Source organism: Brassica napus, unplaced genomic scaffold, assembly GCF_020379485.1.
Source record: "Brassica napus cultivar Da-Ae unplaced genomic scaffold, Da-Ae ScsIHWf_550;HRSCAF=826, whole genome shotgun sequence".
NCBI classification, from domain to species: domain Eukaryota; kingdom Viridiplantae; phylum Streptophyta; class Magnoliopsida; order Brassicales; family Brassicaceae; genus Brassica; species Brassica napus.
In genome coordinates, this window is record NW_026016614.1 from 14,389 (window position 1) to 30,651 (window position 16,263).

Here is a 16,263-nt window from a genome sequence, read left to right on the forward strand (position 1 = left end):
CGAACCTTTCAGAATCCCAGAAACCTCCCCATTCTGTCACAGCACGAGACATGGAAATCTGTCTTCTTCTCTCACCGCCGTGATTCCAAACGGTTGCGTCGTGGATCATACATATTCACCTTTCCCTCTTAATTAATCTATCAAAATTTAGCTTTAATGATATGTGAACAAGAGAAAACCATGATCTATCTTTTACATTAACTAATTATTAATTTTAAATGGTTTTGGTTGCAGGTTGTGTCGGTTGTTTAAAAGAGCACAATTGTATTATTATAGAAAATATGTGTTGTATCGTTGTTAATTAGGTCAAAACCAAGGTTTTGAAAACCGGACCGGACCGGCCGGTCCGACCGGTTCAACCGTGAATCGGTTAACATACTGAGTCCGGGTTGAGTTAAAACCCGGATTGAAATTGAACCGTCAAAACCGATCAAAAACCGGCTAAACCGGCGATTCGGGTCAATAAATAAACCCGGTTCAGTAAATAATAAATGTAACTGCATTAATTTGTGATGTAAAAATGGTACGTTTTTATTGGATTCTAGATTCTTACCATTCCGTTTGAAATCCACAATCGTTTCTTTCCTCTTTTAATTTTTATTAACATTTGTTTCCTTCTTTTGCAAATGTAAATGTTTCTTATTTATATTTGTTTCCTTGTGTTTTCTTGTCCAAAGGAAGATTAGCCTTTGTTTTCTTCTTTTCAATTATACGCACTATATATGTTTATATCCATTGATGGTTCATTTTATTTTAACTTATATATAAAAAAATATAAAGAATAGTGGTCAGGCGCAAAACCAATAGTTAGTGATCATAAAAAAATTATTTAATAATTATTTAATTATATGTTTATTTATTAATACTAAAATATTTCTAAGTGTATTTTCTGGTAATCACATTTCCCCACACACATATATATATATATATATATAACAAAATCTTAAAACCCGGTTGAACCAGTTGAACCGGTTCAACCAGTCACCCAGTAACAATACCGAGTCGATGTCCGATCCGGTTTAAAAACCTTGGTTTTCTTATAAAAACCGACATAGGTCCTACAAAAGCCCAATAAAATGGGGTTTTAGGCCTAAATTTGTTTGAAAACCGAAAAGATGTCGAGTCGAGAGAGAGAGAGAGGAGAGATGCAGATGCCCCCCCCCCCCCCCCCCACCCCAATTGACCTTGGAGTTTGTTTTTTTGTTAGTGTCAACACGTGCGACCCACGTGAAAACTCTCCCTTTCCAGCTTCGTGCTTTGTCTCTTCCTGCGTCTCTCACTCTCTCGTTTTCTCTGCCAAAATCTTTTGACCAACGATCCCTGTCTCATCGGAAACATCGAGTATCTCTCTGCGGCGGAGTAGAATTTAGAAATGTGGAAGGAGGAATCGTTGGATTTAGTACTAGTGCCGGCGGGTCTCGCCGTGATGGTCGGTTACCATGTCTGGCTCGGCTACACCATTATCCACCGTCCCAAGCTCACCGCTATCTCCCTCAACGCTGAATCTCGACGACTATGGGTCTTCGCTATGATGGACGTACGTTTCTCCCTTCTCCTCTTCTTCTTTCGATACAATTGAAAACTGATAAAAGCATAGTTTGTGGATTAGCTAAAACATAGAAAAAATTGAAAAGGGTTTATGAGTAATGATCATGATGAGAACAGTAAAGGTAAATACTTTTAGCTGTTAAGTGATGTAAAGATGTGATCTCCAAAAGTTAGAATCAACTTTTGAGTACAGTTACAAAAAAAAAGAAAAAAAAAACTTAGAGTAGTAGACTGTGGCTTAACCTTGGAGCTAGACAATGGCTTTCACTAGAGTGATTTGTTAGTTCCTTCTAGTTGAGTTTGCTGTTTAAATTTCAGTTTTGGTCATTGTTATTTGTGCAGGATCCGATGAAAAACGGTGTATTGGCAGTACAGACAATCAGGAACAACATAATGGCATCAACCGTTTTAGCCACAACAGCAATCACTCTCTGTTCCATCATCGGCCTCTTCGTAAGCAGCACCTCCGCTTCGGAATCCACAGCGTCGCCTATGATATACGGCAACAAAAGCCCTCTCCTTGCAACCATCAAGAACTTCTCAATCCTCATCTGTTTCCTCATGGCCTTTCTCTGCAACGTCCAGTCCATCAGGTACTACGCTCACGTTAGTTTCCTTGTCACTGTGCCCGTCTCCAGAGGGGAAAAAGAGCACTGCGAGTACGTGGCTAGGAACCTGAACCGAGCTCTCTACTTCTGGTTTCTCGGGTTGAGGGCTTTCTACTTCTCATTCCCTCTATTCCTGTGGAACTTTGGTCCCATCCCCATGTTTGTGTGCTGTTGTATGATGTCTTCGATTTTGTATTTCTTGGACACGACCACTTCTTTTACTAGGCGTCTTCATAGCCAGTCGTTTAGAGAAACTGCTGAGTCGATGGACGGTGAAATCGAGTCAGTGGTTCATGCTCTCTAGATTCTTTGTGTGGGGGGTTGTTCGTTGAGTTTCAAGAGAGATATATTTGCGGAGTGTTTCTGAAATGTGATTGTTTATTTGCGTTTTCATGTAACAATGATGAGAAGATTATCATATGAAACGCTAACACTTACGCAAAACGCAAATAAACAATCGAGAATAATGCTATGGTCTGTACTCTGTAGAATATATTCTATGTAATTTTTGTGGCACTGAAGCTTATTGCAATGCCTGCTAAATGAATCAAAGATGTATCACAATGCAAGTTGGTATATGTTCTCTCAAGTCTTGCATATGACAACCTATATTGGTCTATACATGCGCAACATAAAAGCTCAAAATTACTACAACAAAACGAATCCTTAACTGCGTTCAAGTAGGGGCAAGAAAGCAAGTGCTCACTAATTAAAAATGCATAATTTAAGCAAATCCGAGATGTTTCTATTGGATGTGAGATGCATGCACCATGTAAGTATAATGCAAGTATTATGCATCGATAAAAAAGAAGTATTATGCATAGATAGATGTGACTGTATATAATTTGTGTGTAGGTAAGAGAGAAGATAATATAATCGTGGTGACAGAAGTATAGAGAGCACAAAAGAGTAGCTAGAGATGCAGCAGGCTCTTCCTGCTCTCTATATTCTGTCAAAAACTAGAAACGTTCAAGCAATCAAGCTTAATGTTACTATACAAAGAAAGAACGCATATAACCAGATTTAGTTAGGCGTTATAACATAGTAGTGGAACTGTTACAGTCTTACAGACTATTATGTTATATGCTCAAAATTTTAGAGGCTAAAAACAAATAATTTTTCTTAAGATCGTGGGAGTTATGCCCATATATCTTGTCGAAAGTATTTGAAAATTTTAATTTGAAAAATAAGAAGTTTGAAACCTAGACTCAAAGGAACCAACTTTCTATTAGGCTACCACCACTTTGCAAATAAATGAATATCTTCATTTAGGTATAGTTATTTTTGTTTTAAAGCCACATCCAATGGTGAGAAAAAAAAAGACAAAAAAACAAGGGAAAAACAAAGTAATATAATGTTCTGAAAAAAAAAACTTAATTTTGCGATAAAACATATTTATCGTCGATCTTTCCTCCCCAAAATCACAAAACCGTTCTTTATCAAAAAAAAAAAAAAAAATCACAAAACCATTCACATCTTCAGAAGTTATTGTTTCATTGATTCGTTTGTAAATTGCAACGCAACCGTAATAGAAACATTAATTAGGGTTTTTAAACCTCGATCGTCCATCGTTTCTTTTCGCATTTTTACCAGGTAACCTTTTTATTCCATCATCTTTATGTCTAATTGTTTATTCATGTATGTATGCATGATTAAATTATTTATTTTATTTTTTTCGATAAATAATTCCTTCATTGCGTTGATCGATGATATGAACAAGAAAACAAACAAAATCTAAGTATATTTTCGCTCGTTTTAGAATTTTTTATGCACAACACAATTAAAATTTAGTTCTGAAAAAAAGAAGAATAGATTGTGTATACATATGTTACAATGAAACTGCTGTTTTTAGGTCGATGTAATTAGCCTGCGAGATGGGTAAGATAACGCTTGGATCTCACACGGTAAAGAGCCATGGATGGAAAGTGGCTCGAGAACATCTAATTGACTGGATCATCCTCGTCCTCCTCGGTATCGTCATCATTGTTCTCAACATTATGGAGCCTTTTCATCGCTACATCGGGCCAGACATGTTGACCGATCTAACTTTCCCATTGTATCAGGACACCATCCCTATTTGGGCTGTCCCGGTAAGCACACTTGTTTCAAAAAAAAAGTTTATCTCACTATGCCTTTCATCACAAGAAAGCAGTGCCAATGTAGCTGATTATGTGTGTAGATTATTTGTATATTGGTTCCGATATGCATCTTCACAGTGTACTATTACTTTGGAAGAGATGTTTATGATCTTCATCACGCCATTCTCGGTAAGATCATTTCTACTTATACTGATCATGCTCAAATGTATACTTCGTGTAAAATTGGAATTTTAAACCGAAACCATACATAAATCATTGATCGGCATGATTTAGTAGTATTTGTGTGTTGTGTATAGGTATTGGATTCTCATGTCTTGTAACTGGAGTCACCACTGATTCCATCAAAAACGCGGTCGGTAGGCCACGACCTAACTTCTTCCACCGATGTTTTCCCGATGGTAAAGCGGTATAAAACATCTCCACCAATTCATTACTTCTTAATTTGGACACCAAAGAAGCCCAGCTTGTCTCATATGTCGCATAAAATTTAATGATAGGTTCATGTGTGTTAGGGGCCTCTTTGCAAATCAATAATTAGTATACATAGGATTGTTAATCAAGAGACGTAACCTTTGAGTTAGTGAGGAGCTTAATAGTGTGCAAGAAAATAAAGGAAGATAAAAGCTTAACTAGAACACGAAGAATAAAAGTTAATCTATTGATCAAATAAGATCACTGGGGCTTCTTGTATAGCTCTAATATCATAAAGTTTTTTTTCTTATATTAAACAAAAATGAAAAAAATGCAGAAATTTGATTCGGTTACTAAGGATGTTGTGTGCCACGGACTTAAAAAGATCATCAAAGAAGGTTACAAGAGTTTTCCTAGCGGTCACACTTCCTGTAAGTCTTCTAAAAACATCAAAGTCGTTAAATATAAATCAATTCCGGTTAACTAAACCGGTTAATTACGGTATAAAAATGCAGGGTCCTTCGCCGGTTTAACTTTCCTTGCATGGTACTTATCGGGGAAGATCAAAGTCTTTGACAGAAGAGGACACGTGGCAAAGCTATGCCTTGTGTTCTTACCAATACTCGTCGCAGTTCTCATCGGAATAACACGCGTCGACGACTATTGGCACCATTGGACCGACGTCTTCGCCGGTGCGATCATCGGAATATTTTTCGCTTCTTTATCTTACCTCCACTTTTTCCCTTACCCATACGACGACAATGGTAATAAACTTTTTGTTATCATGTCATTCCTTTCATGAATTGAGGTTAACGATTATAATGATTTTATAAAATTAATAGGATGGGCACCACATGCGTATTTTAGAATGTTGGCCGAGAGTAGTCGTCGTGACACAACGATGACTCGGAGCAGTTCACGAGAGATGTTGGAAAACGACGTTGAGCTTGGCTCTACCTCCATGCCGCACCACCGTAATCGAGGAAGCACTGATTCTGAATGATAATATTCCCTGTGCACATTTTAATTTATTTATGTGTATAATTTATAACTACATGATTATACATGTCTGACCTACTGGTAATTTGATACTACAGCTCAAATGTTACTTTGCCTAAAATATACATTTCAATATGTAGCATATAACTGTTGTTAACCGTGTTCTCAAAGATGTTGTTTGGTTAGCATTGGTTTAGTTTGGTTCATAATTTTCTCTCTGGGTTCTGATTTCAACGTTGGATCCGTATAAATTAAGCAAAGTGTTTCTTCCTTCAAAATATTTGTAATTTTAACCGTTTTTTTGGTCAAACAGAGGTTCTGTGTACTCAAGTTTAGCTTCCAAAACTAATTTTTTTATCTTCCCATAATTTGGAATATCTAGCGGGCCAAGGTACAACCGACTAATCTTATAGGAGCTTGTTTACCAATATCAGACATATCTGAATGTTTGCAATGAAAACTAAATATTCATGTCGTATAACCACACAAACACGTAAATCTACGTTTGATAGTTTCAAACTCAACACATTTTCATGTCCGCCGTACCATTCTACCAAGCTTATGTGGTTAACAAAGTTGAAATACATGAAAACAAACAAAGATAACTATTTAACGTGACGTTAGTTTTAAAGGGTCTCTATTGTGCTACTTTTTTCTTTACGACATCTCTCTATTGGAGGGCCGTCTAGCAACACCGCAAGTGGAGCGGTCGAACAGGACCCAAAATATAAAAACAAAAAAGTTTAATTTTTTAAAAAAGTAGATAGATAAATTATGGTAAGAAACTTTAAAATTTTTGATATAATGTTAAATTTAGAATTTATAATTAAAAAAATTAAACAAAATTATTAAATTTTAAAATTACTTAATAAAATATACGATTAATAATTTTTTTAAATATGGTCTAAAATTAATTTGAGACGATCCTGCTCTATTGTACTACAATTAGTGCTCCATCTTCGGATAAATGAATCTTAATGAAGTGTCATGTTGGGAATCGAACGTGAAACGTCCGGTTGAAGTGAACCGGACACGGTCACCGAAAGTTATCCACATGGGTTTGGTTTTTCATTTTCCCATAAGGTCTAGATTCATCGATCTTCTTCGGAGACGATCCATTTCATTAAACAATATTTTCATCTTTTGATAACCAGTGAACAAAGCAAAACTACATTTGTTATATGACTTATAAAATGCATGCATATGAATCATTTCATATTCATTTTCAACAGAATATGGAGTATTACTTACATGGAAGTTTTTTACAACTTTCCGCAAACAAATTGCAGCTAGCTGTAATGTTGGAAATTGTAAATAATTTAAAGTTAACCATGTTAAATGACAGAAATAAGAATCATATTTTATCAAACACTAGGATCGGCCCGCCCTACGGGCGGAAACATCTGAAAAAACTGTTTTATATAAAAATATATTTTACTTTTATAAATATTTATTCTAAACTGAAAGCAATATTATTAACAAACAAATAATAAATAAAATTTTGAGATTATATTGTTATTTTTAATAAATATATTTTGTTTTAAGATAAAAATAACATTAACATTAAAATTCACTATTTTATATTTTATAGAGAACACAAAATTAATAAGAATAATCCAAAATATGTAATGATATATACTACTTGGTATTAGTTATCTAGTAGCCGGTGCAGCGCAGAAATGAGGTACTTGTTATTTGAGTAATTTTTTTTGTTGAAAGCAATTATTATTTGTTTGTTTGGTTATCATTTACATATAATGAGTGGATGAATTCTTATGGTTGTAAAGAATTTTGTCCGGCAAAAAGTGATTGTGTGAAAGAAAGTTGTATGATCGCAATATGAGTTATTTGTGCATATTCAGAAAAATCTTTTCTGTTGAAATAGAGATGCAGTGGTCAGATTATTTTTATTTTAAAAAAAAAACGTGAGCTTTTAAGAATGTTGTCGGTGCAAAAAAATTATACAGTATTTGTTTTGGTTAACATTTTAGATTTTATATCTTTTACGTATAGATTTGAGTGTTTACTTGCTGTCAAATATGTATTATGAAATTACATCTCTGGTAAAGAAAAGAAGGAGAAGGAAAGGCTTTTTGATGGTTTCCATCTTTAGGTTTGGATTTCTCTTTTAAGGTGCTCATCGTTTGCTTGGTCATCTTTCATTTTGTGATGACTTGAGCTACATCTGTTCATCACATTTGATAAAAAAAAAAAAAAAAAAATTTACAAAAAAAAAAAATATATATGTATTATGAAATTGCTATTATAATTTTTAGCATCCATCTAGGTAGTGTGTTTTCTAGTGAAAATACATTCTCATCTTCGTACTTGCGTGAATTTATTTTTGTGTAGTATTATATATATTTTATTAAATGTATGTATAAGTTTTAAGTTTGATGGTGGTAAAAGCGGAAAAATATATATTTTTTAACTTTTGATATTTGTTTATATTTATATATATATATATATATATATATATATGAGTTTTTATTCTCTGTTAAATATATTTATAAATTTTACTATTTACCATCTATTTCGTTTGTATTTTTTTTTTTAGAGATTTACATTCTTATTTCATATTTTCATGAGATTATATGTGTAGTATTTTATATATTTTATTTAAATATTTGTTAAATTTGTAAGTTTAACGGTGGTATATGTATCTCTAAGAATTGTTTTTAGCTAATCTAGCATGTTCATGTAGATGTTTTTTTGGTCATAAACCAGAAAAAGCTATAAGCCTATTTTACTAAATAATTTTAATAATAATTTTTCTTTTTATAACTAATTTTAGAATAGTTTTAATTTATATGTAAATTTTAATTAGGACTGTAGTTTACACCAAAATCCACATAAGCGTAAAACACAGCGGAAGCAATCTATAAGATTTTTCAGTTTAACTTACTACAAACCTAAACCATTCTAATTTAACCATTCATATTTTGTATCTTTTCAGAATCATTATCTATATACTTTATTTGACATTTTTACGTAATTTATTTACGTAATTTTAAACATAACAGAATGTATTGAAGTTTGGCATAGCTTTTCTATATATAGTTGCTAATGGTGATGACGACCTAAATGCTTTATAAGATATTCTAACGTACACTTTAGTAAGTAGATTTAAATTTTTCTTTAATATTTCATATATATATATATTGGTTTATTTTTTTTCAAAAATCTTGGCTGTAATTTAATTTTATTGATTAAAACATATTAAGAAATTTAAATTTCGGTTCATTTTGAGTTTTTGCTTCCCAGAGTTGTGCGTGTAGTATAAACTCAGATTTTTGAGAAGCTGGCTTTCAGGGACGAAGTAATATGTCTCTTTGGTTAGATGTTTCAGAACATCGTTTCCTTGGCTTGTGTAGATCCTGCTCTTGAGTTGCTCTCGGGCCTACCGTGTTGGTCGTGAACGGTTTGCCTTAATACCTCGAGACTTAACACCGTTGGTTTAAGGATATATACATCATTGCAGTGCTTTTAAGTTCTATATATTACGTTTTATATCAGTTATGAAAGAAGAAAAGCTTTCTATTGCTATTACGTTTTAAAGTTCTATTTCTTTATGAAGGTACCATAAATATATTTACATGACTTTAAAGATCCCAAATACTTTTTTTACATCATGATCTCATTTGTGATAATCTCCCAACCCAGCAATAGTTGGATCCCATTAACAATCACTAATCTTCATACCAAAGCACAATCCAAGATGATACAATATTTCATCATCAAAAAGAGAAAGTTTCATCCATTACTTGTGCCACAGCGAGTGAAGCTCTATGCGTAGGGATCAGATTCATCACCTCTCTCATAGCTTTAACCACTAAAGAGATCTCCTTGCAATGGTTAAACAACATCTTAGTCCTAGTGTGGGGTAGTAACAACCAAAGAAAAAACTAAAGATTGGCCAGGAAAATTTTACCTGCAGCCTCCAATCGTTTTTGGAGCTCTTGGCCAGTAAAATCATTTTCAACCTGAAGAAAAATGGTAGAGAAGGGAACAGAAGATGATTTACCAAACATAAAATATCAGTGAGTGAGACTTATATTATCTGGAATTCAGCGATTATTCTCAACTGAGATTCTTCACCTCCGTCTGATAACGGAAGGGATGCAACCAAAGCATCAAACTTCAACAAAACAAAGTACCACGCCAAGGACTCAAAACAGCAGAATAAAAATAACATGTATTTCACATAATCTTAACTAAATCTGAAGAAAGAAGGAGAGTAACCTGTTTAGCAGCCTTGACAAAATCGGCTCTGAGCTTCTTAGGTTGCTCGCGAAAAGCGGCGGTAGGATCATCGGTAGCCGTAGTTGTAGGAGCAGAAGGTGGTGGATCAGGGTACTTAGGTGAAAGCTGAACCGGAGGGCATCTCTTTGGGGTGTACCTAAAGCATTAAAAGTGATTGCAACTATCAAATTCAATTGTTCTTTCAACTGTGATATTATATCTACGAACTTTTCAATCAATTGGAGCTCACCGTAGCTCCACCCGCACCAATGACGCTTCCAATCACAACCACTCCCGCCGAATCCGAGATTCTATGGCGGTGGTATGAACAGGTTCAGGACTTTGGCGGCTACCCTTGACGCACTGAAGAGTATCATATACCAATGAGCTCTAATCCAATACAGACCATCAACATCTCTCAAGAGCTTTTCGATCCGAGCAGCCATAGAACACTTGAGGGAAGCTTCTCTCTCGCCAATGAATCGATAAAATTTTAGAAAGAAATCTTTCATATTTATAGTAGCAGAATCACACAAATGAATGAATGCGTAGATTCATTGAATGAGAGATCGTGTGATGTGTGAATTTGGAGTTAATTTGAGCTTTTATTGAAGATGCTTGAACCCAGACGATTACTGTAACAATGCTGAAATTCATCCTTGGGTAGAAGAATTCGAATGGACTAAACAATGACGGTGGCTCCTAATTGTTTTTGATGGAAAATTATTAGGACCCAGCAAACACTTGGATCTTCATTGCAGGTTAGCATCAAAAGAATTCATTCATAGGCGGCTATTCTCCGATGTATCGTTTACGGTGTATTGAATTATAAAGGAAAAGATGTGGGCGTTGTTCAAAAAAAAAGGAAAAGATGTGGGCGTTGTTCAAAAAAAAAAGGAAAAGAAGTGGGCTTAAGCTAATCTTTTAAGAAAGCCCATAAAACCAATCGAAAACAATGAAACGTAGAGTTTTGGAGAAGTTGGACACGTGTCAGTCCCTCAGAAAGCGAGTTTCCAGCTGGATAGGCTAGGAGTGAGGCAAACAATTTTATAAAGCACACAAATCTCGACATTATATTATTATGATAAATGTGTATTAACAAAGAAGTTAATTTAGCTCAAATCTATACATTGTTGATCTACATTATTTTGTAATAAAATTTCTTATGAAACGTTAAGATATAAATTCAGTTTAACTTCTTTTCCAGATTCAAATAGAGCAAGATATATTCAGTTTTACTTCTTTACAGATTAAAAAAGAGCAAGTCTTGGATATAATCCAATGAAACATTAACATTTGGAAGAAAAAACCATTAGTATTGATTGGCCTCCGAATTTTAAACAATTAACATATAATTTTATGTCTTTAAGTTATGAAACATTAAGGTTTACAATAAACTATTTATAGCTTTTTAGCAAAAAAAACCTATTTATAGCTTTTTAAATCTCAGTACTGATCCTAAATGCAATGCGTCGATTGAATTATAAGCCACGACTATAATTTATGTATAAACACTTGTCCAGTTTTGGTCCGTTTTGGTGGTTTGTTTTGATTTGATTTTTATTTTCTTTCATTTCATCAGTCAGTTTGTAAAATTAAAAAAAAAATGTAGGTACGAAGACCTTTAAAAAATATATATGTATATGTCAGCGCTATAACCAAATTGTATTTTATTATTAGACGTACAAACCTTTATTTATTTACCAAATGCCGACAAAACTTACAAGATTTTTTATAATGATAACATAGACCAATCTTAAAATCTACAAAAAAAAACTTTAATTTTGATTCGAGCAACCAGCTTTGGAGGTCATAACGTTTAATAAAATATCACGCTGGTACCAAAGCTATACACATGGGGTGTAACCGTGTAAGCGTGAATGCGTGATCGATCCTCGATGTATATATAAAGGAGGAAGAAGAAAAGAAAGCTAAATATTTTCCACTACTAGTTTTCGAGAGGTATATATAATCGTCCTAGTCCAACATGCAGAGAATCTAACGTTTCATCCTTGTTTGTTTTTGTTTTATAATACAAACAGATTAGTCCGAATATTAACAAGTTCATCAACACCAATAGAACATATGGAGACTCCACTTTCATCTATACCGCAACTAGTCCCAAACCTTACTTCAGCTACAATGGTTGATGGATCCCCACGTGCTGTTGCTCTTGATACGGAGCTACTTGCGTCCGTCCCAGACATTAAGCTTCGTCTTATGTGCAGCTTTGGCGGCCACATCATGCCTCGTCCACACGACATGGCCCTAACGTACTCCAGCGGCGAGACACGTCTAGTTGTTGTTGATCGACGCTCTTCACTAGCCTCGCTTCGATCTCGTCTCTCTACTATGCTTCTCAACGGCCGGTCCTTCACACTCAAGTACCAGCTCCCTAACGAAGATCTTGATTCTCTCGTAACCATCACTACCGATGAAGATCTTGAGAACATGATCGAGGAATACGACCGCGCGACGTCATCAGCAACGACGAGGGCAACGCATCGGATACGGTTGTTCCTTTTTGCTAACAAGCTTGAGACGGCTGCTACCATGGGATCTTTGCTTAACAGCGCAAAGTCGGAGACGTGGTTCGTTGATGCTTTGAACCAACCCGGTTTGCTTCCTCGTGGGTTGTCGGATTCTGCCGCTGTGAATAACACCTTGGTGAATCTTGATGAAGAGACCGATGTTCAAGAACTAGAAACTGATGTTGGTGGTGAGAACAACAAGCGAGGAGATTACATCACAAACAATGTGATGTCTCATCAGGAGATGCATATGAGTTCGATGCCTGATTCGCCTATGTTGGACACCACCGGTGGTTCTTCCTCTTCTTCTCCATCCACTGCCAACTTGCCAACGATCCACGTTAGAGTCAGCGAAGAACAGTTTACTCAGATGAGCTTTTCAAACGTCCATACTCAGAGGCCTTTGGAAGATTGCATTGGTTTGATGGAAAATCAACCAATGATGGGGTATAACAATGCACCTATTGATAATGTTACTGCCGTAAGAAATTGTCAGGCTTCATCGGATGACGATCGATCAGATCCCAGTGTGATGGTTGGATACAAAAAGCCACCGTTGCCGATGCAGCCATTGTTGATCCCTCTCCGGGGTGCCGGCGGGTATGGCTTGACATCTCCTGATTCTATTGCAAGGTACTTTCATCTTCTACTGCCACTCTTTATTTACTCGGATATATTGTTTGATATGTATGTCTCTTGGTCTAGTGATGTACAAATATTTTGTGAAATGGGAGTCTCTTTTGTTGTATTAAATAGATAAATGTTATGGACTAGGCATCCAATTTTTTTTCATTCTCATCCATTGTTTCAGCATGTTTTGAATTTTTTGTTCTCTTTGCTCTGTTTTTGCTTTATGATCTTCATATGGGTCTGAATTATAAGCGAACATTAGGCTAAGTAGCTAAAAAGATAGATGACTACTTTGAAAGTATGTTATAGAAACCAAAGGAGAAATTATTTTAAGACGTTCAATGCACAATAATGTTATTTCAAGTTATCTTTCAGTCTTTTACATGTTAGGTTTGTTATTCAAGTCTATTACTAAATACTAATTTTTCATGTTGTTATTGTTATTTTCCATGTAGTGATACTAGCATTTCTTCTGCTACTTCAGTTTCAAAGCCGTTGTACTACCAAGAACAAGCTCCAGCTATCCCAAAAGTCCCGATAACACAGCCTGAAACCACATTGGTCCAAACCAGTCACGGCATACCTCCGCATGAAACCACTCCAGTCCAAACCACACCATTCATCCTGTCTCAGTCAGGTACATACACAACTGTGGACCAACAACACCAACTCCCGGTTCAACAATCTATCTTACACCAAGGTGCTCAGTACATCCCTCATCCATCACAATGCATCCCGGTTTACTCTCATCAGCAGCAAAACTACCCGGTTTACGTAATGTCCGTTCCGCAGTCTCAACAATATGTCCCAGCAAGAACTCCTCCGCTCTACCCAAGACCTGAAGCCGGTCAAAACGTTTACCAAGCTGTTATATCGCAAAACCCTCAGGTTCATCAGATTCAGCAACAGCAATTGCAACAGCCACACCATCAATACATGAGTTACTCTGGAGGTCCTGTGGAGACAATGTATTTCCACGCACAACGTCCTCCTGTTAGCAATGCTATTCCATTAGTTTCTCCGTACCAAAGCATGACACCTGCGGCAGCTGCAGCCGCTCTAGCTGATATGTCCAAGCAGATGACTCTTAATAACGACAAAGAACAACAACATATGGCTGCGTCTCAACCGCTTTAAACACTAAATAGATGTTGCTTATCACGCATAATATAATAATGTCGTAGGCTTTTGCTATATAGTCTTCTAAAGTGTTTTAATTACTGTTAGTGTATTTTTTTCTTGGAAAATAAAATTGTTTGGATGATTTCTATAGTAACTATATCTGTGTTGTAAGAATATGAAAAATTGCTTGTTTAGATTAACTATATAAATGCAACCGTATATATATACCGACCAATTTATTTCTATATTATCCGCACTTTCTAGTCTAGATCAAGAACCAACTTGTTTCTGTATAACTCTGTCCGTCAAAACAGAGTCCCACATTACATATAATCTTATATATACATTTTTTTGGTAACTACAAAACATGCTTACTTACCACATTCAGAAAAGTAACTATACATATAGATGTTCCCGTCTAGACCCAATGTATGTGGAAAGCTCTACTCTTTTCCGGTGGTTTGGATCTTGGAAGTCCATAAGCTGATCTTTTGTTTTGAGGTAGAATATCATGCATTAGAAACTATGAAATACTTGGGACTTCTTTCGGAACTGAGCTAAAAATATTACAAAAGATGTGCCTTGGGCTATATATACCCCACGAAAATCAGCAGAAAGATAATTTACAATGTGGAACTACTAAAAATGGCAAAAGAAGAAAATAACTTTTTTTTAAGAAAGATGTGCGTTTTTTAAAAACGCACCGTTTTGGTCTGAGGGGATTTTGAGAGCGACTAGCGATAGGGTTTTGAGGATGGATTTGGCGGCGCCGCCGGGTTCTCCCGTCTCGCCGGAGGGAGACAGGGGTGGAAAGGAGCTTTGTGACGAGGGCTCTGTAGTCGGGAAATCAGGAAATGTTGCAGATTCGAAGAAAATTCCGAGCTGGGTCTCTGTTGCGCAGGACAAGAGGGTTTTGAAGAAGTATGATGTTGCGGTCTCTCACAAGGATGGTCTGCACTCGGTTGAGATCCCGGATGGGGTTTTTGATAGTTCGACCCCGTTATGGGAAGACTTCATTGTTGGGAAGTTTCTGGATGTATCACCACACGTTGCGAAGGTTCACATGGTTGTGAACAAAATCTGGAAGTACGGGGATGTATCTACAAAGGTGGAAGTTTTTGAAGTGAATGCTACGACAATGAGGTTCAGGGTTTCAAATCCAAAATCAAGGGAGAAGATCTTACGCAGAGGCATGTGGAATATTGTCGGTGTTCCAATGGTGGTGACTAAATGGACGCCAAGATCAGAGGAAGAGAGGCAGGAGGAAGAGGCGACTCCAATGTGGGTACACCTTCATAGAGTTCCTCTGCATATGTACTCCTGGGAGGGGCTCAGCTTCATAACAAGTGCAGTGGGATTCCCTGTAAAGCTACACCCGGAGACGATCGCATGTTCCAACTTTGAAGTAGCCAAAGTCTTTGCTAAGGTTGATGTCTCAAAGGCTCTGCCTAAAGAGATAAAGTTCGCAAAGAACGGTAAGGAGTTTGTGGTGGAATTTCATTTTCCCTGGCTTCCGTCTAAATGTAAGCTCTGTGAAAAATGGGGTCATTCTGAAGAAGTCTGCTTGAGCAAAAGGAAAGCCAATGTCATAGAGAAGGTATATGACGCGGGTTTGGCTAATACTACTCATCAGGAAGTATACGAAGGGATTGAGGCTCAGGCTGTAAATACTGAAGCACCAACGGAAGAGGTGAAATCCAAGGAGGTGGTGACACAACAGGTAGAAGTGAATGTGGAAAGTGGGGAAAAGGAAGCTCAGGAAGTAACAAATAATTGGTCATTGGTTTCTCCAGCGAAAACTGGCAGATCTCCAGGGCGAGTCTCTCAAGACCAACAAGATGATCTTCACATCTCTCCCTCGAAATTTTCAGTACTTAGCATTGATGATGAAGAGGAGGGTGAAGAGGAGGGTGAAATAAAAGAAAAAGAGCTGGAGGGTCAAGTAGGGGAGATACCTGGTGGTAAAAGAAGCGAAGTGGAGGAGAATGAGCAGGAAGTGGTAGGCCAGGAGGAGGCCACTGCCACAGATAAGAATGTCACTAAGCGGGGTCTGAATTCAGCAAAGGGGTTCAA

General features: G+C 36.3%; 3 protein-coding genes across 3 annotated transcripts; all 3 read left to right on the forward strand.

Annotated features, from left to right (window-relative positions):
* The first annotated feature begins 1,181 nt into the window (after positions 1-1,181).
* On the forward strand, positions 1,182-2,578 carry LOC106436127. Its single transcript, XM_013877085.3, has 2 exons — positions 1,182-1,537; positions 1,891-2,578. Exons 1-2 carry the CDS (start codon positions 1,373-1,375, stop codon positions 2,458-2,460), a joined length of 735 nt encoding a protein of 244 aa, XP_013732539.2. The 5' UTR covers positions 1,182-1,372; the 3' UTR covers positions 2,461-2,578.
* Positions 2,579-2,753: 175 nt separating this feature from the next.
* Positions 2,754-7,998, forward strand: LOC125604441 (probable lipid phosphate phosphatase 4). The gene is made up of 7 exons (XM_048774834.1): positions 2,754-3,749; positions 4,009-4,246; positions 4,336-4,423; positions 4,552-4,661; positions 5,004-5,097; positions 5,182-5,430; positions 5,509-7,998. The coding sequence occupies exons 2-7, from the start codon at positions 4,031-4,033 to the stop codon at positions 5,667-5,669; spliced, it is 918 nt and encodes a 305-aa protein (XP_048630791.1). The 5' UTR covers positions 2,754-3,749; positions 4,009-4,030; the 3' UTR covers positions 5,670-7,998.
* Positions 7,999-11,592: 3,594 nt separating this feature from the next.
* Positions 11,593-14,270, forward strand: LOC125604443. The gene is made up of 2 exons (XM_048774835.1): positions 11,593-13,071; positions 13,524-14,270. Exons 1-2 carry the CDS (start codon positions 11,993-11,995, stop codon positions 14,203-14,205), a joined length of 1,761 nt encoding a protein of 586 aa, XP_048630792.1. The 5' UTR covers positions 11,593-11,992; the 3' UTR covers positions 14,206-14,270.
* Positions 14,271-16,263: the final 1,993 nt, after the last annotated feature.